General features: G+C 41.3%; 2 protein-coding genes across 4 annotated transcripts; one reads left to right on the forward strand and one right to left on the reverse strand.

The window, feature by feature from the left end:
• Positions 1 to 1,709: 1,709 nt before the first annotated feature.
• On the reverse strand, positions 1,710 to 9,024 carry map3k8 (mitogen-activated protein kinase kinase kinase 8). Of its 3 annotated transcripts, none has more exons than XM_051410854.1 (8): positions 8,873 to 9,024; positions 7,822 to 8,196; positions 7,530 to 7,700; positions 6,034 to 6,295; positions 4,814 to 4,920; positions 3,864 to 4,016; positions 2,687 to 2,933; positions 1,710 to 2,594 (listed from the first exon to the last, which is right to left on the reverse strand). In XM_051410854.1, the coding sequence occupies exons 2-8, from the start codon at positions 8,167 to 8,169 to the stop codon at positions 2,470 to 2,472; spliced, it is 1,413 nt and encodes a 470-aa protein (XP_051266814.1). In that variant the 5' UTR covers positions 8,170 to 8,196; positions 8,873 to 9,024; the 3' UTR covers positions 1,710 to 2,469. The 3 variants fall into 3 exon arrangements, with proteins under 3 accessions (XP_051266814.1, XP_051266815.1, XP_051266813.1); XM_051410855.1 differs by having other exon boundaries at positions 8,865 to 9,024; XM_051410853.1 differs by having other exon boundaries at positions 8,869 to 9,023.
• Positions 9,025 to 9,453: 429 nt separating this feature from the next.
• On the forward strand, positions 9,454 to 20,302 carry mtpap (mitochondrial poly(A) polymerase). The gene is made up of 9 exons (XM_051410852.1): positions 9,454 to 9,649; positions 10,261 to 10,427; positions 10,544 to 10,777; positions 10,927 to 11,151; positions 12,462 to 12,673; positions 13,827 to 14,053; positions 16,188 to 16,280; positions 16,386 to 16,459; positions 19,082 to 20,302. Exons 1-9 carry the CDS (start codon positions 9,469 to 9,471, stop codon positions 19,415 to 19,417), a joined length of 1,749 nt encoding a protein of 582 aa, XP_051266812.1. The 5' UTR covers positions 9,454 to 9,468; the 3' UTR covers positions 19,418 to 20,302.
• The last annotated feature ends 5,401 nt before the right edge of the window (positions 20,303 to 25,703 follow it).

Below are 25,703 nucleotides of genomic sequence, written 5' to 3' on the forward strand. Positions count from 1 at the left end.
AGAACATCATCAGTTGCATAGTTATGCTTCATTTGGGGTAATTAGTACTCACTAGCTAATACCAACTAAGAGTTTAAATGTGCTTCAGCAACTTTACATACAAATCTCTGCAAATGACAGTGGTGGAGGAGTCTTTAAGTAAAATAAAGAATAGAGAATACTCCTTTTAAAATAGTCCTGCATTGAAAATCTTACTGTACTCAAATTATTATCAGTGTTTTGAAACATGAATGAATAAGGCAGGTAATTCCACTAGAATGATAGAAAAGTTGATTTTAGAAAATATCTTTATTGAACAAACAGTACAAAACAAACAGCAAATCAATTCGTATTTAAGTGGAATGCTATGACTGTCATGGTGTCATAGTATAGCATCAGAAACTTAAACACAAACAAATGTATGTCAAAAAAGTGTAAAATAAAATATATAACTTAAGATAAGAATATAAATAAAATATATTAGTACATTATGCGGTTTCCTAACTGTGATCCACCAGACTCTTCAACACAATGACTGCTAGTACCAGTATATTCTGTATATATAAGAAATTTCAAAAATAACCTTGTTAGTATTAGTGTTGGAGGTTTGCTGTCTATCCATTTCAACAATATATGTGTCCTTGCACAGAAAGTAAGTGTATAACTTCAGAAAATTCTTCAAACTAAATTATTTGCAATGAAAACAGATTGAAACATTCCTGCTAAACCCTTTTATTTACTTTTTATAAGAAAATCAGACTTTAAGAATAATTTTAAGAAAAATTCACAATAGTTTTTTAGTATGAAATTTTCTTTTTGCAAAATAAGCTATATAACTAGTAAGTATAGCTGTCAAATAAATATAGTTGTAAAAAGTAGTAAAATTCTGAAGAGATGTGAAAGTGAAGCACTTTTATAAGACCAAAAATGGTGTGCTGCCTCTTTACTCACAGGAGCAAAACTATTTTAGAAACATTAGCAGCGAGACTCAAGACTTCTGTCGGTTGGTAGGTCAGTCCGCCACTTTGGTCCACTGACTGAAATATCACTGCTATCAAATATAACTATTTGATGAATTACCAAGAAACTCTTCTGTGGGCATTCATGGTCCCTAGAGCACTAAACTAACATGGTGAACGTGGTTAGTTCAAAGCACCACTGTGTTTTAGTACAGCCTCACAGAGAATGGCTGTTGAATTGTCTCATATCATGAAACTTACATCGTCCCCTAACAGTGTCTACATGGGGGTACTACATGCAGAGGCTTCACTTTCCTGTCGGCTGCGTCTTATGTCTTTATTTAATAGTAGAGAGAGAGAAAGGGGAACTCAAGTATCCCCCGCCTACTCTTATGCTACCACGGAACCTTGTTCCTTAACAAACGAACAAAACTCATTCTGTTCTTTCCATTTAAGTTCATCAGTGATCAAGACTGTCATTTCGGTATCAGATATCAAATCTTTGCACAGTTATGCAGCTGGAAAGTATCAGAAGATTCAATCTAAAGCCTTTTGCTCACTCCTTTGTAGTCACTGCATGTCAGCACTGTCACTACAGCAGTCTCATGGTCAGGACATTGAGTTAGAAAAAGAAAGTGACCAACAGATTGAATGTGAAACATACTGACATTTTAATTTCACAGGAATCTTTCTTTGGTGAAACGTGGGAAATCCAAAATGAATAATCTGTTTAAACGACTACTTGAAGCTGTACTGATGTATCACAGGCAGTCAGTGTGGGATTTTCATTTTATTGCATTTATTACATAATGACACATTTTTAAACTCCGGGCAATTTTTATGCTCAATAATAAAGAAAACAGAAGTAACACTGTTGTTTTTTTAGTACCAAGCACAGCAGGCCTCATCTCACAAGATGTACAAAACACAAATCAGAAATCCCATGCATTCCACAGAAGTGTCATTTGCACAGCATCATAATGCTATTAATATTCCACAGGAATTAACAGAAGAAAGTCCATAAAGAACTACATATCATACATGTCTGCAGGGTGCACACATACTTTAACACGTAGCTTACATACTTTTAGTGATTAAATAACTTATTGTAGAAGACTATTAGACATAGTTTCATGAGAACAAAACTGCATATATTTGATTACTGTGTTAACTACCACACTGAAGTTTAGCATGTACTGTACAAGAACCCTGTAGGGAGCTCTGGGAAATGATACCAATAACTAACAGTTAATGCACATTGATACACAATGCATCTCTTCCAACCACTGTCCTGCAGTGTTGTTGAGTCACATCAGTCCATTACAGCATTATAGATGAGCTAATTCCATTCATTACAACTTGTAAACCAATGCAGTTCATCAATGAGCCACGTCGCCTGCAGCTGTCCACCTGTCTGAACTATTCATCTGTCCTGTGATGGTGAAGAGTGAGACACTCTTTGAAGCCTTACAAAAGTAAATTGGCTTAATTGGCTTCAGTTTAAGTTTGGCCGAAGAAATGGTGAGCTGTGCTAGCCATATTCTGAAGTGGGGGGGCCTGCCACCAGTTTGCTGTACCCTGACAAGGCCCCCAGGTCAATGTACAAGGATCCCTTCCTCCTCATGTGTCCAGAGTCCTCCGAGTACAGAGAAGATTCTGCAGAAAGAGAAAGGAGTATATGTTTAAATAGGGAAAGTATCTTATTATTAATTTCTGGAACCAAATTGACTTCAGCGCCTAGTCCTTACCCTGTGTGGTGTCTTGGTGCTGGCTCTGCTGCCGTAGCATGGTGTGGGTGACCTCCTCCAGGGCTGAGTCAAGGCTCCAGCAGCGCGGCTGATCCTCCTTGGGCGGGTTGATGGCCTCGTCCTTCAGCAGCTCGGATGCTGAGCTCCGCAAAGCAGGGTTCCTCTCCAGGGCTCGCTCCAGGAAGGAGCGCATGGCTGGGCTGCAGTCCTCTGCTATGTCCTCCAGAGGGGGGGCCTGCTTGTGGATCTGTTGGGAGAGAGATAAGCGAAAATTGGCATTAGAAAACTGCAGCATGAGAGAAAAAAAGTCACAAAGACAGTCAAGGCTTCCAGATAACCAGAAACAAGAGGCCACGTAGAACTGCCCAACCAGCTGTGACCCAGTTTTCTTTTTTGTGTATCATTGTGGCTGGAGCTAAAACAAGTTTGTTATAGTAAAAAGGAACAAGGAAACTTGCAAAGCTCAGCCTGTAGTGACCTAACCATGCAACATTACTTCTCCATGACAGCACTTTCATGAGGAAGTGAGTAATTATCGAAATCAAAAGAGCTGATAATAATTTCTAAAACAGAAATGGGACTTCTTGAAAGCAACAAACCCATGTCATGGAAAATTAAAAAAGACAGAAGTAGAGACTGACTAAATGGACCATGGGGCAGACACTGCAATCAGTCACGATAAGCGTTTTTTAAATCTCATGATAATCTAGGCTGTGGAGGATGTGAACAAGGTCATGGAAAACTGTGCATGTGAAAAAATTTGAAAATGTAGTAACTGGCCAGAGGGCAAAAGTTGCTTTGCTGCAAATACACACTGCCAATTTACACAGAATAATTGTCTGTGAGTTTGTCACTAAACACAACCTCTTTCATAGTAGAAGTAGTCCTGTTTTTAATTCTTAATAAGAAAATATTGATTATAGGTGCTTTAACATTTTGTTATAAAACCAAAGTACAGTTAAATCTGGTGGGAATGTCGTTAATTTGGCACTGGAGGAAAAGTCAGGAGATCACCAAAGTCAGAAGGCTTCATCATCTAGGGCCCATCTAGGGACCATGTATGTCTGTGCCAGATTTCATTGCAATCAGTAGTTTATCCAGTTATTTCAACCTGGACAAAAGCAGTGAACCAACACACTGATACTAGCATGGCTCAGAAAAAATGCACTGTACTTACAATATAGAGGTAGGATGGGTAGGCAGTGCGTGGGTATCTCCGGACCCATGGGGGGCTTCCAGTCTGCATGTGAATGATAGTGGTGCCCAGGCTGTAGATGTCTACCTTGGTGTTATGTCCTCGACACAGAACCAGCTCTGGACTCATATACATCTAAGTGAAATAAATTTTAAAAAATGTTTTAATTAATGTGCTTAACAACAAACTGAAAACAACCTCTTGCAGCGAAAGGGTATTTTTGTTACAACAAACAAGATAACCTTTGGACCCACGCTGTGTGTGTCAAGGTAAGGGCCACGCAGAAGTGGGTTGGCCTTTGGAGTATGAAAAGTAAACACACTACCAAAGTTCATCTCTTTCTCTGCTGGAAATTCCAGCCTACTCTCCCATGTTAATGTAAGCCTGAACAGCCTGGTGTATTTGCTCGGTCTGTCACTCTTATTACTGCATGGTGTCTGCCCTGGGACTTTCCACAGCCAAGCCATGAGAGGCCCAGCGAGACCTATATAGACACAACAGGTCAAAACATGGGAAAGCTGCTAGGCAGACACATGGTGGGAGAACAGGCTTGTGAGAATTCTCTTGGATTAATCCTAAAATTTCCCAAAGTGCTGGTTACATCTGCAGTGAGAACCCTAAGCATAAGCAGACTATTATTAGCATCAGTGAGGCCAATGAGTGCACAGACTGCTCTGCTAACGCTTGCCAATCACTGACTTTCTATAATGATTTTGGAAATGACAGAGACAAGTGCTTCAGACTCATTTCTTTTGATCCCTGGGAAAGTCTGGCCTGAGTCATGAGTCAATAAGTGTGCTGCCTTTTCTAGGAAGAACACTCAGATCAGAACAGAAATACAAGTACAGATTGGATTAGGTTTATTTACTAGGTTTATGCATTCACTATAGGGTTACAGTTACAGCCTGTAAAACTCTGGATTATTTTCTTACCTCTGTTCCTCTCATGTCTCTGGGAATGTATATATCCTCTGTCATCTGCACCGTCAGGCCAAAGTCCACCAGCACTGCCTTGTCTGACATCAGAACAATGTTACTGGCTGAAAAAACAGAGAAAATAATAGTTAAGATTCACAGATGTAGCAGTGAGTGTACAGTTTTTTCTGCATTTGTGCTTTGCTGTGCAAATTGAGATTTTTGAGATTATATTTAGTAGGAAGGTACGAAAATATTGATTTACTTGAGTATTGTGATATTTTGTATTGTGATACTGAATAAACTCAAAAACACTGTATCAAGTTTTGTGCTTAAAGCCCCAACCAGTTAGTGTTGTAAACATAAACTGATGGCTATGATGTTGAACGTTACAGGGATTGTGATAAATGCAAATCCATCACACTGCATAAAAAAACTTTTGTGACTTCTTTTAACTCGCTTTGCATTGAGTTAATCTGGGAAAGAGCCACTGAAGCCTCCCAAGAAGATGTCAAGCATGTCTCATACTTTTCGCAAAGGAATTTGACAGATAATTTGAGGACAGGCCTTCCGTGAAAAGTCTCATCCTTGCGCTTAAAAACCACACCAAGGTTTAATTACATATTTTGATCGTACAGGCAGGAAACACAGAGAACCACAGCAACATGTCAGAGGTCCAGGCTGGCCATTGTCATAAGTCACTTAGCCTCTTTGGACCCTACATTTAAGCCTGAGGGAGCATGAGAAGAAGGCTGGAATTTCCAGGCACCAAACAGCCTTTAGGCCATGAGGCTGACAGACGGCTCTGCAAAATGCTTTGATCCCAGCAGCACCACCGTGGTCCAACCAACGTGAAACTACCTCACATTAAACCTCAACCACACCCAGTTTTACTAGCATCTGTTCTTGTATACTAAGTCATTAGCAACCCAATTTCTTGTCAGTGTGACCTGGCTACCTTTGAACACCTCCTCACAACACGTTTGTCAGACCTAGTAGGTAATATTGTCAGATTTCTGTGGTCCGTTTGGTTTGTGGCTGTCTTGACTGATTCACTGTTCCTGTTTGGCACTTAAGACTCTCTAGAGCTATTTACACGAAGTGTATCAGTCTGTGGCTTGACTTTGACGTAACAAGGGTAAAAACTTACATTGCTTCATTTCCTGGATAGTATGTACTAGCCTAGTACAATGCAGTACATCCATCAAAAACACTCAACAAGTATTTCCTTTTCTTACGTTTGATGTCGTGGTGGATGACGTTGTGTGAGTGCAGGTACTCCAGGCCCCGCAGGACTTGCTTGGTCACCCAGATGATCTCGAACTCCCTCATGGGCCCACAGCTGTCCAGCTTCTCCAGGACGGAGCCGCCCTCTCCGGCCTCCATGAACAGGTGGACGTTCTGGTCGCAGAGAATTGCGCCGTAGAGCTCGGCGATGTTCTCATGGCGGAACCGGGCCTGGAACTCCACATCAGCTGCTTTAAAGTTCTCCATGGGGATCTGTGAGAATGATGAGATGTTAAATAAACCAATCATCACAAGTCAATGCCACTGTTTTATATAAAGGAATAGGTCCACATATTGGGAATGCTTATTTGCTTCCTAGCTGAAAGTTAGTTGAGAAGATTGATACCACTCTCATATCTGTATGGTCAACATGAAGCTAGGGCCAGCAGCTAGTTAGCTTAGCTCAGCATAGAGACTGGAAGCAGGGGGAAACAGTTAGCCTGGCAGTGTCTGAAGGTTACCTATTAGATAGATAGATAGATAGATAGATAGATACTTTATTTATCCCGAGGGAAATTCAAGTTTTATAGATTAGCATCTATAAAACTAAGTGATTTACATGCTATATCTTGTTTCTTTATAAATAGGCTAAAGTGTAAAAAGAGCTATTTGTGCTAGCTTAGCTTGGCTTAGTATAAAGACTTGGAGCAGGGGGAAACAGTTATTGGACTGGCTCTGTCTAATAGTAATCACTAATTAACACATTATATCTAGTTTGTTTCATCTGTACACAAACAGAAATGTAAAAACAATAATTTTTTGGGGGGGGTTAGCCCTAACCCAAGCTAGCTGTTTCCCCCTGCTTCCAGTCTTAAAACAAAGCTAGCCCTCCTTAAATTCCTTAAATGTTTGTTACACAATGGACCTATTTTTGAATGATGTTTAATTGATGAAATGTTAGGCTTTCGGCTGATATTCGGGAACTCTGTTGTAACCCAGATACCAAGCACACAAAGTCTTGCCAGTAATCCTCCTCTGTGTATCGGTAACAGTGTGTACTATACACTGTGTCAACATAGCGTTGTAGTGATAGAACCAGACTGGGTAGGAAACTCCTTCATCATTTGACAATATGTTCCATGTAGGGAGTAAACACTGTCCAGCCCCCTCAGATGAGGAGTGCAGATAAGAAACAACAACCATGTTCTGTCGATTTCATTATGAATTTAACATGTGGTGGAAAGTTACTGTTAAATTTCCATTCTTGCATTAATCTTGGCCCATTTTGTAAGCTTGACCTGGTTCTTCATTTAAGGACTGTTCCTCTTTTACTTCAAGGGAAAAAACATAACAAATGTCATGTTGACATTATCATTCATTGTACAAACACAGGAGTAGCTGCTGTGCGAACACATAGTACTTGGCAGGTGAAGTATTTGGCACAAAGAGAAAGAGTTTCGAGAAGTCAGCACAGGCTAGATTCCAGGGGCTGCTCAGCCGGACTCACCAGTTTGCAAGCCATTCTCTTCCTGGTGGTGATGTCCTGAGCCAAGTGGACTTTCCCAAATGAGCCCTTGGGCACGAGGCCAGGGCCGGGATTCTTGTAAGTCAATTTCCATGGAAAGAGAAGCACGTCCATGTTGATCTGGTAGCGGCCTTTTTTAATAGCCAAGTACTTCTGCCAACAAAGGTCATTTAAAAAACATGTAAGAAAATACTCATATCAACATGCAAACACAGTTACAGAGGAGGTCATATGCACTCTAACATGCAGGCTTGTTATGGAGTCTTGTTCTCACCTTGTTCAGCAGGACCCCCATCTCCTCAGGCAGGTGCTGCAGGGCTGCTGCCTGCATGTTAGACAGCAGGTTGACAAAGGACAGGAGGTCTGTCACCGTCCCGTAACGAACACCGCCAACCCCATCGACGTAGTCCTTTTGCGGACTCCCTGAGCCCTCTGAGTCCCCTGCCTCCTCGTTCTCATCCATCTCCTCATGGGAGAGACCTTCCTCTTCGAATGACAAGCCTCCGTCCTCCTCCTCCTCCTCCACTTCCTCAAGCTGATACAGTGTCTCTGCAGCGTTGATGATGTCTTCAATATTCATGTGAGCCAACAGCAGTTCTACTCCAGTATATTTGTAATCCATATTGATGCTCGAGTCGTGCAGCCCGCTCTGAAATGAAACATCAGGAGGTCAACTCATGGAGATTTTTCTGCTCAGATCAGGCTCGCAGGAGATCCTGTCAGTGATCAGTCAGTGAATGACTGAATCTGAATCTAGAGGCAGGATACACTTCTCTGAAACACTCTAGCTTTGATTCAGCTGACTGGACACAGCTGGGAGGGGCTTAAAGGACGTTTTCCAAGCAAATGAAGGGAGTTTCACAATAAAGCTGGGCATCACTGCTATTACTGATTTCATTTCTGTCGGTCACATACATTTACTTCTGTCTATATATTGTCATATGTTGTATTATTATAATAAGGTACATACTCCTATTTTATTTCTTACTTTTATGTTTATACCTATATATACATTTTCTATTCTATGTACATTGTGTTAGATATTGTAAGATCATTACTATTCTTTTCTTTCAACATTGTGTGAGCACCTTGATAAACTGTAACAAACAAACCCATTGCCCACCAAACCCCATGTTAAAAACGAGCGAATAAGCACCAGAGTTTATCACAATCTAAAGTGGCAAATTCCGAATACCTGCCTTTAGAAATAGTAATTATAGCAATAATCCGAGCAGTTGGACAGACGCTAAGGGCAATCTCGAAAATATTTAGCGGTTATTTTTGGTTTGAGATGAGTAAAGATCAAAAAGCACGCACGTACTTGCCGTAATCTTTGACTCAGAAGCTTAACGCGACTGCCGTCTCTCCATTGTGTGTGTCCAGCGTCCAACGCAGACTGACTGCGTGAGAGAGGTCGGTTTGTGCTTTGTAGGAAGTAAACAGAGGAAGTACAGTCGATCAGTGCGTGGGTGGTGTTCGTTAGGCTTCACTGTCAGGTGCCAGCTTCACTCTCTGTAGGTTTCGTTTTCCCTTTCTTCTGTTTTCTCAGATGAAAAACAAATTTCATGTGGCATGATTGCTGAAACACAGGACATCACCTTCCACAGAATCGCTGGGTGTTTTTCTCTGGGAAAATATGTGCTTTGTTGTTTTTTTACAAAAGCAACTCTTAGTAGAAATCACAGAATAAATAGATATGCATAGAAATGTAAAAATATTAGGGACGTTTTCAGTTCGTTAGACACAGAATAGGTTAACAGAGGACATTCAAATTGAACATATAGCTCTTACTGTAATAGCTACCAAGGACACAGTAGAAATATAACACACCATCCATACATACTGTCGCCTACATTTAACTTATATCGCCACAATGCGTCCAGTTTGGTACCTCTGAGTTGCCGTAGACATAGCCCCACGCATGCGCCTCTCGGTTAATTTCGGAGCAACAATGGCGTCCTCCTTTGCCGTGTGCAGGTTACATATGAGGCGACAGGGTGGCCTGGTGAAGTGCCTCCAGAAGCTCGATACTTCTCTTCGCAGGAACATCGTAACAAACGTTGTTGCCTCGAGTGCCGAAGCACCCCAGAAGGACGAAACTGGTTAGTAACGTTATATAAAGCTAGCTAACAAACCAAGTTAGCCTGCTAACTAGCCCTGCTACATAGCGTGTCACTCCAAACTTCATTCAGAAATCTGTATATTTTAGGTAGCCGTAGCTATGATCCAAAATGCGTAATTTATTTAATAGAAAATGGAAAAGTTAAGGAATTATTAGGGTATCGGGACAATTCGGCAATGTATGTGTGATCGGTTAGTCCTTGTTCTGTAAAATCTTCCCTAAATGGGGTTCTGTCATTTCAGATAAAATGTTATTTTAATGATCCTAAAATTTGCTGCTTTATGAATGATCTGTGTTTCGAATTTAACCCTAGTTTCTGAGAGTGACATATGGGTATGTGTGTGATTCGAGGCATGCATATATTTGCTCAACAGTGCCACATACTATAGAACTGTCCGTTTTTTGTATGCAGTTTGGCGTTGAAGTCCTCGGCCACACTTGTAACAAATAAGTCTTCAACCGCTAATGCAAACTTCGTCAACAGTATGCAACCTGCACAGGGATGAACAATGACAGAAAATGAATGTCTTGCTCAAAGAAAAAAAAATGTCGTTTTTGTAACTGTTGAATATTCTGCTTTTTTGTTGTCAGATGAAAAGGAAGGACGCAAATCTTTCTCTGCTGTCCAGGTGGAGAGACAAGGACAGGCAGAGAGATCTGTTCTCATGAGCTGCCCTCCCAAAATCAATGAGAAAAAGTTCCTCAAGTATTTTTCAAGACATGGAGATATCAAGAAATACTTCTTTTATGAAAGAAATGTAAGTTAATGACCAAGCATTAGCATTTTCTAACACATTATAAGGTGCACATTATGACAAACTTCACTGTCATGCTAAGATTCAGTTGCACAATGAAACTGTGTGTTATTCCACAGGGCTTGTATGCCGTTGTGGAATTTGCCAAACGGGAATGTGTTGAGTCGTTACTTGAAGCAACGAAAATCCCCTGCCTCTCCAATGAGTTCCCGATGCCTTTTAAATCGAGACTGTTGTCACTTAGCCACTACGGCTCAGCGGCCTCACCAAACCAGCAGTCAGGCCAACAGTGCCAACCACAAACCACCATTCCCATCGACCAGCTCATAGACAGACTGTCCAGGAAGGAAAGTGTAAGTTGTTGGGTTATTACACCATGATTTACCGTTTTAGGCTAAAGGACTAATCCAGTGGCTGCAAATGCATTATGTTAAAGTCTAAAACAGATATGCATCAAGTAGACTGTTATTAACCAAGGCCTGTCTCCCCTTTCCCCCCTCAGATAGACCAACAGGTAACCTCCCTGATGGAAACCTATCAGCTAACAGATGATAACAGCCGTCTGCGTTTCCTAGTCTGCTCTCTGCTACAGGACATTGCTGCTGCCTATTTCCCAGAATGCACCATAAAGCTATTTGGCTCATCAGTGAACGGCTTTGGAAAGCTGGGCTGTGACCTGGACATGTTTCTGGACCTGGATGACATCAGTGGGAGAAGAACAAAGAAGGTAATAATGGGAGTTTGGGTTGTCCTTTAGAAGGCTTTTTTAGACTCAAACAGTTGTGAAAACCAAACCCAGCCAATTACATTAATATTCTCTGATGTTACCTTTTAAGTCTACAGAATAAAAAAGTTCACCTGCTAGAGCTGCCACCCCATTTGCCAAGGCTGTGCCCTTGCTGCAGTGGCCAGGGGTTGAACTCCGACCTTTGGCCCTTTGCTGCGTGTAATGCTCTCCCTCTCCCATTTCCTGTCACTCTTCAGCTGTCACTATCATTTTAAGGGAAAAGTTTTTTGGTACTTGGTAGTATTGATTGGGACCAGCTAGCCCCCCCCCAAAAAAAAGCCAAACAGCTACCAGCTGCTGTGGCCACAGTCATTTGCTGCCAGTTGAGTTTTGTGAGTTCTGCAGAGTGAAACTGAAGACAGCTGTGAACGGCAAAAATCCTGCACTCACATTTGGCTGCTGCATCAAAGCTTTCTTTGAGAATTCTTTGAAGCGTTTACTTTGAAATTTGGCGAACACCATCTTGGTAAAGGATTTGCATAGATTCAGTTACTGTTCCCTGGAATCAGTTATATTCGATCAGTGGAGCTATGTGTCTTGAAAGTGTCAAAATCATTTGGAATTGCGTAGGTAAAATCCAGTATTTATGAAGATCATGCTTTCAAAAAAAGGAAACCATTGTCAGACTCATCTCATAGTTCATAGCCCCCCCCCCTTCTTATGAAGTTCATTGGTTTCATAACCTTTAGCTAAGAAGGAATAGGTGCAATAATGTTTAATCCTATTTAATATTTGTATGCAGTATAAACATGAATATATAGATTTAAATAATGGTTTATAACAAACTATAATGTGGTAATAAGCTGATATAAGAGATTATTTAAATATGTGTCAACAACTATAAATAAATCCTCATGTGGGGACCCATAAGTGGATGCTGCTGTATAAACAGATAATGAATGACAATGTAGTTAAACACAGTAGATATTATTAGAAAGATCACTGTTGACTATGATTAGATTCTCTAACTCCATCTAATAATAAATAATAATAATATTTGCTTTTATTTCTTACAGTTGAGTATTTGTCATTTCATGCAGAGTATTCACTGTCTCCTTGTGTCCTTTGGGCAAGACTTTAAAGCTCAAATTTCATCCAATGGTCAAGTCAACTTGGTCAATTTTCCAGCTTTACAATGGCAGGCAAATTGTAAAACTCTATATAAATGCATCCATGCACCATTTATTGAATTAATCTGCAACTAATTTGATAATTGATTCATTAAATATGTCTCAACTGTCTGTGTGCAGCAAGAATCAGGTTTGTTCCTGGAGTACCAGCTGAAGACTGTCAGCACGGAGCGCGTTGTCACTCAGCGCATCCTGTCCTTCCTCGGGGAGTGTCTGGACCAGTTTGGGCCTGGGTGTAATGGGGTGCAGAAGATTCTCAACGCACATTGTCCCCTGGTCCGTTTCTTCCACCATCCCTCTGGCTTTCAGTGTGACCTCACAGCCAACAACAGGTATTCACTTTCTGCACATACTATGACCATGGCCTACTTCCCATAAACAGTGTGAACTAGTATTTGTCATGGCTCTGGTTTTGCAGCGCATGTTAAAGAAGGGTCAGTTTCATACAGTTGAAATGTCACTTCACAGAAACTGTTAGTTTGATGTCGTGCTGTACTGTTTGGCCACACTGGCGTTGCAAAAGCCCCAAACTGAAACCAGACTCTGGCAGGAAGTGCTGTGATGGTTCAGTTGCATGTTTGCCACAGTGAAACTCAACAGGAGGGCCAAAGAGGGGGTTTGTTTGTGTTTCAATTCTTACCTTCTTCCCTAATGGTCTTATGGTCTCTGCTGATTGTGTAACACAAACATGTACACACCTGCTAACATACAGAAAACCGCAGTGCAGTTTCTAAGGAAATGGAGTTAAACCACCCACTGTGGGTGGATGTGAGGGGGACTTTTTTTAAATCTTGCTCGGAGATCTTTGAAGCACAGCATTTTTCCTCTCTGAGGGGTATGTGTGTACGTGAAAAATAAAAGCAAAAACAGCTGAGAATAAGTGAGACAGTGACTGTGACAAGCTGAAGGCTGCTCTCTGGTGGTGGTTTTTCTAATGTTAATTTCACTGACCCTTCAGATTCAATGTGATACAGTATTGGTCATATGGATGTTTTAAATTATGTTTTAAAAAGTATGTATTTATATATTCATAGGTCTTTTTATTAAGACTCTTTAGTTAATTTACTTTCTGCAATTAACTGCCTTATTTCCTATTTTATATTTGTATTATGATAGTGGTGGGTGGCAGCCTATTTGGCTGTTCTACAGCACTGAATCTTTATCCAGTCATTCATTTAAAGTCATTCTAGATAATAGAGCAAACTAAAAATTGGGCCTGCACAATTGATCGCAATATTATTGACCCCGACAAATATACATTTCAGTGAAAATTAAAATTGTTTTATTGTAAAATTATGAATTATATCTGTAGATTTGTACCATATCGTGCAGCGCTACTAAAAATGCAGAAATGATGAGATGTTTTAATTCTCAACCAGTGAAGCGACTCCACATTCCAAACCTGAAATGAAGAGCCACAATGAAGCCCCATCAAAACTTGCAGCACAGTGGAACACTAGTATTAACCCTGTATGTTCTCCACAGGGTGGCGATGAAGACCACAGAACTGCTCTACCTGTATGGAGAGCTGGACCCACGGGTGCGTCACCTGGTATTCATCGTGCGCTGTTGGGCCCGAGTTCATGGCATCACCAGCAGCATCTCCGGGGCCTGGATCACCAACTTCTCCCTCACCATCATGGTGCTATTCTTCCTGCAGAGGAGGAATCCTCCCATTATCCCCTGCCTGGACCATCTAAAGGACCTTGCAGGTACCACCCAGCACGACGTGTCACTCACCCTAGAGTGTCATTTTTTGTGATCAACCTTTTTATTGCTTTTTTATATCCTTAAAAAGACACACTGTTTAGGTCTGGCATGACAAGGTTACAATGTCTTAATTTGCAGACGACCCCAGTCCTTCCCCAATAACCAAAAATAAAAACTGGGATCAGGGGCAGCAGGCTTTTAAAGTAGGAGTTATGATAGTAGAGTGCAATCGCCAAAAAATGCAATTTCTACAGAAATCCCAAAATGTCAAATATTTTTGATACCAAATCAAAGCATGAATTTTTTTGTGGTGTCCGTCAAGGTCTTGGTGTCTTAATGTGGTATGTTGGAGGGAATCTTCCAGTGTAACAAATGGTATCAGCCCAAACATGGCTGCAACAAGGTATGAAACATAAGTGAGCATAGAAATTACCTTCATATACTTCAACTATAATGTTTTAAGCCCTTAAACAGCCCCTAAAAACACTCAATATTTGAAAAAGTGCCTAAACAAAACCCAATGTTAATTACACTGTAATACTTGACATACAGCGCTGAGCTGCCTCTCAAATACATCTTCAGATTCCCAGCTGTCAGAACCACTTCTATGCTGCCTTTACTGTTGACCTGCTACCTCCCACTAAAGATCTCCTGCACTAAAAAACAAAACAGATTTTTTTTATTCTAGGAGTTAAAGTGGAATTAGTTCTTTGGTCATTTTGGATTTTTTTTATGATGTTTTTTGCATCAGTATGATAAAGTACCTTGATTTGCCAAGTAATTTATTCACTGGTTAAATTAAAAATGGATGAATGGTTATTGTATCCATAAAACTATTTGTTTTCAATTCATTTTCTTGAAAAATTGAATAGAATTGTATTGATCAATAATGTGATGTACAATTAGGAGACTTTACCACCTACCCCTAACAGGAAAGATTCACAAAACAGCTCAAAACATGATAATTGAATAACAAAGACGGAAACAAGCATAAAGAATAATAATGTTATTAAAACAAACACATTACACAACAAACTGCAATGTTATGCATGCATGTAATCTGCAATAGACCTCACCTTATTAGCAATAGATTTGACATTAACAGTGTTGTTTTCCACCATGCATTCAACTTACTGAGGTTTCCATAGAAAGTATGTCAACCACTGAGTACAGTGAGGTTAGCATGGGGTTTTCCATGGTACCGTTCTTTCTGCTCTCCTATCCTGTTGTTGCCATCCCGACATGCATGCTGATTGTACAGAACTTTCTGAACGCTTCTTTTACCTGTCCATGTCTTTATAAACTTAACTGTGGCCAACAGAAGCATTTCAATGTCAGGTATGACCCAGCTGCCTTGGTGCCAACCTAAAGTACCAAGCATGTCCTTCATCAACAGTCTATACATGTGTCTATAGAGTGTCTATACATGTTTTATTTTATTCCTATAAACCCAGTGGTTTACATTGAAGCTCTGTAGATGACTTCCCATCCCAAACCATCCCTTTTTTACTCTTATCACTTTGCATACATAATAATAAATGCGTGATAATGTGAACCACCAGCGCACCAGTCTGCCTGCCAGTCCCCTGCAGCTCCTCCATCTCTGTCTACTCCTTCTCTCTGTCACCTTGGCTGCCTGATAATTGCCTTCCAAAAGCAATCTACCCCTCCCTCCCCTCCACCCCCCTACCCCCCCCTCCACCTCCACATCCTCCTCCTCGGTCCCGTTTAGCACAGACTCTATCACACGGAGTGCTTACAGGACAATAAAAGCCCCATCACTCTGGGAAGGTCGATGACCTCGCCTCCACCGGACACACGCTTGCGCACACACACACACACACACACACACACACACACACACCAGCGCAGCAGCCTCGTCGCAGTGAAGGAGACTGGTAACAAGGGCACTGCTGGAGAAGTAAACCATCCATGCTCTATCTTTCCTTTGACCACCTTCATACACGCACGCACACACACTCACTCACTCACTCACTCACACGTGTACATGCACCTGCTCTCTCTCCTTCCCCGTGTCTTTCTGTTTCCTCTCCATGAATGCACAGACGCCATCCGTCTGTGTCTTGTTTATGACCATCGTCGTTTACCTTGTATCCCCTGCTCTCGTCCTACAAGGTCCCATGGACAACAGCATGATTGAGGGGAACGACTGCACGTTTGTCAGCGACCTAAGCAAGATCCAGCTGCAGAGAAACACAGAAACACTGGGTGAGCACCAGAGTGTAGAATCGATGGCTGTAGGGCCACAATTCAGTCTGATTAATACCGATGTATCTGTTAGTGGCTAACTCGACTTTTCTCGCTTTGTCTCAGACCAACTTCTGCATGAATTCTTTGAATTCTACAGCGCCTTTGCATTCAGCAAGATGTCCATAGATATCAGAAAGGTATGTATGATTATTATCAATAAAGTCCCATGCAACCAAAGAATCAGCCCAATGATGACAGTTCACATTATATTTAGATTGTTTTGCTAATCTTAAAGCTAAATTGTATTCACAATGACAATGTAAAAAAAACTGGCAATGTGAAAGGTGGTGTTCATAGTGATGAACCTTTAGAAAATGATCACCTGAGTCTGCAGCTCCCCTCAGCTTTACAGAGCTTTATATTGAGTTTTACTTAACCGTTCACTCTCACTGCTCTTATTGTGTTGTTTTCAAAGAAAACTCTCTAAAACCCACTGTATACTACCTGCACAGCAGTAAACAGCAGACAGACACAGTTAGCGACTAGCTGGTGAACATAGTGGAGCATTTCCCTTAGGAGTCATCAGATTGCAAATGAATGCTAATGTTTCTCCGTAACTACTGCATGTGTAAATAACAGTTTGCTTATATTGCCATATTAACTTAAAAGGTGGCCAAAACAATTTTGGAGTTATTTCAGGTTTACGCACAAGTCAAACTAGATGCCCACATTTAACCCTTTAGACAAATATCAAAAAGCAGTTTGGCTCTTACCGTAATTGTCCTTTTGTATCTGTATAAAGCCATTAGGACCTACCTACCTATATATGAGTGACAAAAAGAAATCACTTCAGCAGATAGATGAGTGGTGTTCCACGTCCAAAAGTTTCTTTCTTGTGGACATTGCAGCGGGGCACCAGCTGCTGCTGTTGTCTGAAACTGTGATCTCATTCTCACAATAAAGCTAGACTATTAAATCAGGCGGGCCGATATGGGCTGATATTAGCTTGTCGCAGACATGTCGAACATTATGTAATAAGAAATGTCAGTACAGAAATGTTTGATGTGAGTTTTGTTTATTTGTGTTTTATTGTCTTTGTTAAGACTGATGAATGCAATTTAAGATCTATTTAATGTCCATCCACAGTGGCAAAAAGTACAAAAGATATGATGGAAAGTCTGTATTGGTTCCATATCTGTTTCATTTTGTAGTTGTTACAGCGTGATCAATACAAATTTTCCCCAGAGACATTTAAAAGCGAGACTGAAATATTCAACTGTATACGAGTCATGTTAACTTTATTCATTCAATATTTTTTTAAGACCTGTCAAAATCATATTTAAGACATTTTAATACTCTCTAAATAGGACTGTTCGCATGTTTCACAGCCACCGTACCTTCTCTTCTGCGCGTGCGGAAAGGGAGGGTGACGTGAGCGAGTTGCAATCTGCAAATACTTGACACCACTAAATGCTACACACAGGACCTTTTCAAAATAATATATTTAAGGGGAAAAAAATTTAACAAATGCCTCAAAAATCCAGCAAACCCTTGGGCCAGCCTGCTACTGGAATGGCTTTTCTTCTGGCTTGAAAATCAAACCGTTGCATCTCTGAGAAACCAGGGCAAGAGCTACAGCACTAAAAGAAAATCCAGTTCAGCCTCCTTTCAACTTTTCTTCCCAGCCTCAGAGCTGAGCTCCAGCAGAGAAATCTGTTGGTAATAAAGGCAGTGTTTGGTGGATGGCGTCTTCCCACACACACAGATGACAGCTGTCCCTGTCATATGTGATTGATGCCGGCCCCATGGGGCCCGGCGCCCTTGAGCTGAGATCCCAATTAGGAGCTCCATCAGGCTTAGTGTAAACAAACGCCTATTTATTCTATTTAGACCCATATTCAGCCTGTTGTTGCCTGTTTGTGCCTGTGTAATACTTTCCATTGGCAAAGTGTGCCTCTCTAGCTGTACAGGATAGTTAATTAACTTACCTCTAGAAATTTGTAGCATTAAATAATATCTTGTTTATCACCTATTACTTTTGCCCCTAGAAATTTAGTTGATAAATATGGTGCTCATAATTTGGTGGCACATTATATGAGATGCAGGACTTTGCTAGTGCTTGGAGTTTAATGAATTGATGCCTCAGGACCCTGCAGCCTAAAATATGAGACTAATATCAAGTTTGACACTGCCTGCAGGTAGACTGTGGCCGTGACCCATGTCTATAGGCTTTCACCAGAGGAGCAACAGCCATAAATCTGCTTTACTGTGCTACAATTCTCCGGTTCGTTCCTCTCCTCTGACTGATGGCTTTATGTTGCCATCTCCTGTTCCTCCCGTCCCTTTAGTGTCAGGCTTTAGGCAGAATATGGCGTGCAAAGTACCATACAAGGTTCTTGACTTCTCTCTGACCCACACATTGATGGTTCATTTGATGGCCGTGACTAGTAGACAGAGGTACAGATCATATATGCTTCCGTTGCTAACATGTTCGGTGTGCATAGCAGGTTTTCATATCGCTCTAGCACATTCCTGTCATTTATTTATTTTTTTTCCCCTTTCCGAATTATTCTCTCTTTTCATGACTAGAGTCAAAATGTCTTCCAGAGCCATGTCCATGTCTCTCCCTCGCCCATCTGCTAGCCTGGGGAGAGGTGTTCCAGTCAGCAATAAATGCCCCAGATACAGCGGCAAAGAGCTAAAAACCATGACCAACAAGATAGATGGACCATAACATACTGTACAGGACTGCGTTTATGGCTGCTGCTGCTCAAGAATGTATTTTCATCTGCCTGCATTGTCCCCTTCCCTCTCTCCAGGGCAAAGAGCAGATCAAGCCGGTGAAAAACCATCTGCACATCCAGAACCCGTTCGACAGCTCTCTGAACATCAGCAAGAACGTCAACGCCGCACAGCTAGAACGCTTTGTGGCTTTGTGTCAGGAGAGCACCTGGTTGCTCGAGCAGACTAAAACCAACACACCTAGTGGTAAAGGAGGCAGCGCTTCGACACCTTGGGGACTCGCTACCCTGCTCCAGCCCACCAACGTTGCAGAGATCAAAAGTAACAGGAAAAGGAGAGTGGGGCTCACCAGTGATAGGATAAAGGGCTTGATAGAATCCTTGAAGAATGGCACTCAGCTAAAGAAAAGCTAGGCTCTTGGGACTCTCTTACAATTGTCTAATGCTTCACTGAGGAGGTGAGGGGCAGCTTCTGCACTGGACTATTCCAAACATGGACACTGGAGGGTGTCACCGAGGCCTCTATGTGAAATATGTTTGGGACCTAGAATAAGGGACTGATTACTGCGTTCGTTACTGTAGACTACTCTGTTGTAATTAAAGCCAGTACAGTGGAAACTAATGCAAGTCCAGTTCCTCGTGTACAAGCTTGTTCAACTGATTCATTTGACTCAAAATCTGTTGTACATGGATATTATAATTTACACAAATAAGAAACATCATCTGTTTACAACTCAAACACAATCCCTATGGATATTGTTTTTGTAATGTTGTTCCAATAATAATCAATAATAATCAAGATTTTATTTACTGTGGTTATTATGGAACTTCAAAACTGACAAAAGGCAGTAAAAGGGTTTGAGACACATCACAAATATAACTGAATACATCATTACAAATAGTTAAATAGTAAAAAGGAAAAAAACCTTATATATTTCACTCTGTTTTGTGTGTCTGACTAGCTCATTGTGTTTTAACACGAGGGAGACAGAAAGGGCAGGGAAGAGAGATGGGATGACATGCAGACTCGAACCCAGGCCACTACGGTATGGACTCAGCCTTGACACATGATGCATGCAACTCGCTCTACCAGACGAGCTTTCAGAGTAATCTGAAAATAAATTTCATCTTAAATCTACACTAGAGCGGGGCGCCGGTTAGCTAAACAGTACAAACACACTACGCTAATCTCCATAACACCGTCTCACCTGTGGGAAATGAGGACGTTTCAGTCAGCCAACAGCCGAGATACAGTGCTAATGCTATCAACTTCCATGTAATAAAATTGTTTTAGTTTAAGTCCGTGTCTCTTTTCCTCATCACAACAAACTTATCAAAAGCTAGCTACTTTATCATTGTTAGCTGGCTGGCTAAAATGCTTCAGCTAGTTACTGTAACAAGACTTTATCCAGTAATGCTACAGCAGTGTGCATTATGGGTGAATAATATAACCTGCATTGGTTGGTGTCGTTTAATGATTTAGTTAGCTTATGGTAGCTAGGCTTGTCCTCAGTGTGTCATTCATTGCTGTAGTGTGATACATTTGAAGTGTTTCTTGGGTGAAATAGTATATAGTAAAATGACTAGTATTATTAACTTAGACCCCAGCCATGGGAAACTAAGTAGTTAAAAAATGAAATGAGTTGGTGAGAGATAGAAGGGTACATAAAGTTTTACGGTGAATTATTTAATCAACTTATTGGTGGTAAGAGAAAATCTTTAAAGTTTGTTAAAAGTTACATTTATCTGTTTTTTTCAACTAAGTATTTGGAGGTTAAAGGAAAAATACCTTTTATATGCTATACAATTAAAAGCTCCAGTTGGTCATTTTTATAGAAATAACTTTTGTCATATGTGCTAAAACTTTCACTATATCCTGACAGTTAAAAATCTTCTTCTGTCTCGTCCTAATCGTCCTAAAAATTATCCACAGGGCCTGAAGGAAAACCAGTCTATTGACTTTCATTACTTCGACTGATATTTGACGACCTAGGAATGAGACTCAGCAATCAACTATATCCTAACCATCAACCCAAATCTTTCTGGGCTCTGATTGGTTGTTTTCATTCAGGCCCGGTGGATTCACTCAAATCCCATTAGGACCACTAGGGGGAGCCAGAGGAACCCAATCTTTTTTCACAGAATATCTGCCACATCTACTACTGTCAGGATATAGTGAAAGTTTCAGAAAATATGACAAAAATATATTTTTATAAAAATCACCTACTGCAGCTTTAATAGTGTTGTGCATGTATGTATTTTTGACTCTTCTGACAACCTGCCTTTTGTTTCTTTCTGGCCTATAGGCTATCACATTTTAAACAATTGGTAAAAAGAAGAAGAATGCTCAAAAAACAGGCTGTTCTCAAGTGTTACATCTGGATGAAAGTTTTTAGCAGCAAATGATCTAAAGCAGTGACATAATGGCGCTAGCATGTGTTACATTTATTTAGAAGTAGACAGCCCATCAACTTGGTCACCCAGTTCATTGGAACCAAAGTCAGCCAAGCCTTGTGGTGAAGTCTGTAGAATGAATTGACCTCTTTGAAAACCCACTAGTTGATATGTCATGTTAAATATGTGAAAAGAGACATGTCACTTTAACTCTTCCTATTCAGTTTCCAGCTTATAATGCCTATATCCACTAATCTTCTTGAAATGTAGTCCGAACCGAAGTTGGTCAGAAGTTGAAACACCAGGTCAATCACATTTGATGTTTTTTTTTCCAAAGTTACATAAGCTGAGTATATGTATGTGTGTTTGAGATAGAGGAAAGAGAAATGACCTTCGAGTGCATGTGTTAACAGTGCATCTGCAGGTTCACATCCTATGAGTGTGCCTGTGTGTTTGTATATGTGTGCTTCAGGCCCATGGGACAGTGTTTGAGGAGCAGGGAGTGTGCAGCCCACAGCTGTTTTTCCGCTCATTGCCGTGGGAGGTCAGGAGGGTGAGAGGATAGACTTTTAACTACGTCCCCCTCCCCTCCTACTACCCGTCCACCCTTTTGCCACGGGGGGGCACGGCACGAATGGGAGGAAAGGAGTGAAGGAGAAGAGAGTTGCCTAATACCCCCCTGGTATTGAACTTCACTCACTGTCCCTGCCTCCCCTCTTCTAGCTTACATTTCCCTTTCAAATTCGATGTGCTTCTCTTTCTATCTCAGTCATCTTTTTCCTCCCCTCTCAGAGTGGCAGCGTTTTTGAGGTTTGCAGAGTTTGTTTATTTCCATGAGTGAGTTTCTGACTGATGGATCTGCTCTGGTGAAGCAACAGAGTGGTTATGAAACACGGTAGTTAGAGAAGCATTGGGTGGGGAAATCAGCACCTCAGGAGAATTTGATGAAATGGGACTGCAGGGTACTGTAGGGTTCATTTGAAGGAGCTAAGTGTCAGCACTGTGGATCTTCTGATTTGTATTTGGTGGTTTAGAATGTGCTGTGCTGTTTTCTTTTTTTATTTATAGACCCCTCTTTGATGGTGCACTCGCCATTTATTGAACAGTTTATGGGTTAATTACGTTGATAGATAGAAACTGTGGCCACTTGCCAAGAGGTTGCTACAGGTCAATGTCAAGGTTAATGATATTTTTCTTTCTAGCTCATGCCAACCATTGCAGTGTCAAGGTTTTATGTGACCGTCTACAAGTGGAAGTCTGCAGAGGGACCAAGGTTGTGTTCGGCGAATCTGCCCAGCAGTAGCCTTCCTCCGGGGTGTTTGCAGGCGGCACACCGTGGGTTCTGATTTATTAGGTAAACTGACGAAAAGTCCAAGATGAATTGGCCTACTCTCAGGAAGTCCAGAGGTTCAGCGGGGCGATGGCCAGAGTTTATGTTGCTGCCTTTTTCTTGGCTCCTAATGCTCCTTCAGAGCCTGAAAGAATGTAAAAAGGTGGCCTGAGGGTTTGAAAAACATGGGAGGGATTTGAGGAAACACGGTGAGGGAGGTAAAGTAGGAAAAACAAGAAATGAAAAAGATCTTGGCATGCATTTGAGGTTTAATGCCCCCTGAAAATGTTTATGTCATGAGCAGCTTCTTTCACTGGCCACTGTTAGCATTCTAGGAAAAGGGTTCAGCTCCTGGAGAACATGGTGTTTGATGTGGAGGCCTTATCAGTTGGAGCACTTTCAGAAGTTATTTTATCAATCCATCCGATCACCACACCACTCCTTCTACTTACCTCCACCGACTTCACACAAAGACCTGAGAGCAGTGTGGAGGACGTAATCTCCAAAAGCACTTCCCCTTGGAGTTCCATGAATTGTCCCCACAACATTGTGAGAGGTCATAACGCTGGTTTCCGTGGTTGAGGGACAAGCGTGCTGGCGCTCCCTGGAGGACCCAACCACTCCCTTACTCCCAGGTTTTTCTCACTCATCAACACCAAGGTTAGCTTTGCATAGAACGTGGTGAGAGGGAGCAGGGAGCGCTGGAATGCACTTGCTGCACGCAGAGGCCCCTAAGGTTATCGCAGAGTGAATCTCTGGCCTCACAGTTCCTACTGCGTAACTGCAGAGGTGTGTACTGGCTGAAAATTATACATTCAACTGACCCCAGTCAAAGCGCGGCAGCCTGTATCTACGCGTCTCTGTGTCCCTCTACAATGAAAACATGAGGTAAACTATTGGCAACCAACTTGATGATTTAAGCTATGTGTTTACGCTGTATGGGAATGCCCCGGACTTACTGTACCCACAAACACTACCATTGTTTCAGTGTACGATGCATGGCTGCCTAATTGAAGCCTGGCACAGGGTTTCTAGCAACCAAAGCCTCCGAGTGTCAGCGACCGTGGTGGTTTTCACATTCTTTCTCTCACTGGACAGTAGAGAGGCTACTTCCATTCAGCACTGGCCAGATCAGGCCCCCGTTGAGACAGTGACTGCATGCTGTGACAGAAGATGAGCTGTCACATGGGTATACCACACACAAGCACATGACTATTGTACCGGGACATGGGTGGGTATCCATAGAAACGCACCCCACTTATCTGACAGCGCTCTTCCCAGTCTCCTGGGTGCCTTTACTCCCCGAATGGAGAACGCATGTATGATGCCACAAATATACATGTGACGCTAATCCCCAGAGATCAGGCTGCTGCCTTTATATCATCACGTGTACTTTGTTGTTTTTGTCAGACCTGCCATTGTGCCATGAAGAGGCTGAGACACATTTGATGTATAGCGTTTAGATATATGAGTTTAGTTCTTCCTTGAACTTAACAAGTCTGTCATTTCCTAATAATTTCCAAGTTAGTTTACTAATTAATACGTTAGTAATTTGGTACTTAATACAGGAAAATGGAAACAAACATCAGAGGCAGTTTTTTAGTTAAACTTTAGTCAGCATAAGCAGTTGTTGCTCTCAACTGTAATAATAGTAATGGCTCACTCACTATTGAAAACTTCATATACTTCATCTATATACTTTCCTGTAGACAAATGTATTATTTTTTCAAAAATTTTATTCATGTTCATCTCACCTGCTACCCACTGAATAAAATGATGCTGACATTTACTGTAAGTAACAATATTTTGAAAGTTATGATTCAATAGATGAGGGAAAAGAAATCACAGACTTTGAAAGCAAAGTTGTAATATTTTGAGTTAAAATAAATAATAATAATAAAGCTGTTTATAATGGAGACATCCATCCACCTACATGTTTACCTGCTTATCATTTACAGGGTTAGTAGTGGGCATGAGCCTATCCTAGTTCACTTTGGGCAAGGAAAAGAAACTGTCCTTCAGAATATAATGATTTAGTGCCCATGAAATGATGACTGTTGCATTTGTACTCCACAGATTCTGTTTGGCTTTATCAGTGAGCTTGTGTAGTCTGTTTCAGGATTCTGTAGTGTAATTGCTATTTGAAGGCAGCTTTTCTTACAGAATAGACTTTTTTCACAGCAGCCATTCTGACCCATGAAATAGTAGGGTAAACACAGGTGTTGCCCATTATACTAATCAAGGTTCGTTGCATTTGGGTAAAACAGAGTCAAGCTGCTATTGTGCATGTTGACACACTGGAAAGGCTCTACTTCACTAAATGGAAAGGAACCTTAATTAATATAATTGGTGTTTACCCTACTATTTTATGTCAAAATGGCTGCTGTGAAAAAAGTATTTTTACTCATTACATTTGTATCCAAACTGTCTTCACTTGCAAAATCTTTGAAAGCAGGTTTGTGAAAACTAATTGATATGGGCCCTTAGAATGTAGTGCTGATGTAACCCTCAGTCAGCTTAACAAAGCAGCAGAGCCCAGTGTGTAAGATATGAGCCCTCAACTAAGCATCAGGCGTGTGTCCAGACTATTTGGCCATCTGTGGGCGGCCCCTAAAGGACGGTATATACAAGGCTATTCTAGGGACAGCAGGACTAGAAAGACGGGTTGCGAGTACAGTGTTGGGGCTGTAGAGATAATAATGTTGGCCCTGTTCTGGGGGGTTGATCACTAACATCCCCCTCTTCCTCCTCATCCTTATGAGCCAGATTTCTCCTCCCTTTTCTATAAGAGCTTAATCTACAGTCTGCACCACAGCTAGAGAGGGCCTTATCAGCTGTGTGAGAGCCTGCATGTCAGCTCCAGCCTTGGCTCCCTTCACTGGATAGACCTGGCTGAGGAGATACACACTCATATGGACACACATATGCACAGCCACAAGGCTAGTTCAAGCTCACACTCGGCTCTGAGAGGACAGT

This window comes from Dicentrarchus labrax, unplaced genomic scaffold, assembly GCF_905237075.1.
Source record: "Dicentrarchus labrax unplaced genomic scaffold, dlabrax2021, whole genome shotgun sequence".
NCBI classification, from domain to species: domain Eukaryota; kingdom Metazoa; phylum Chordata; class Actinopteri; family Moronidae; genus Dicentrarchus; species Dicentrarchus labrax.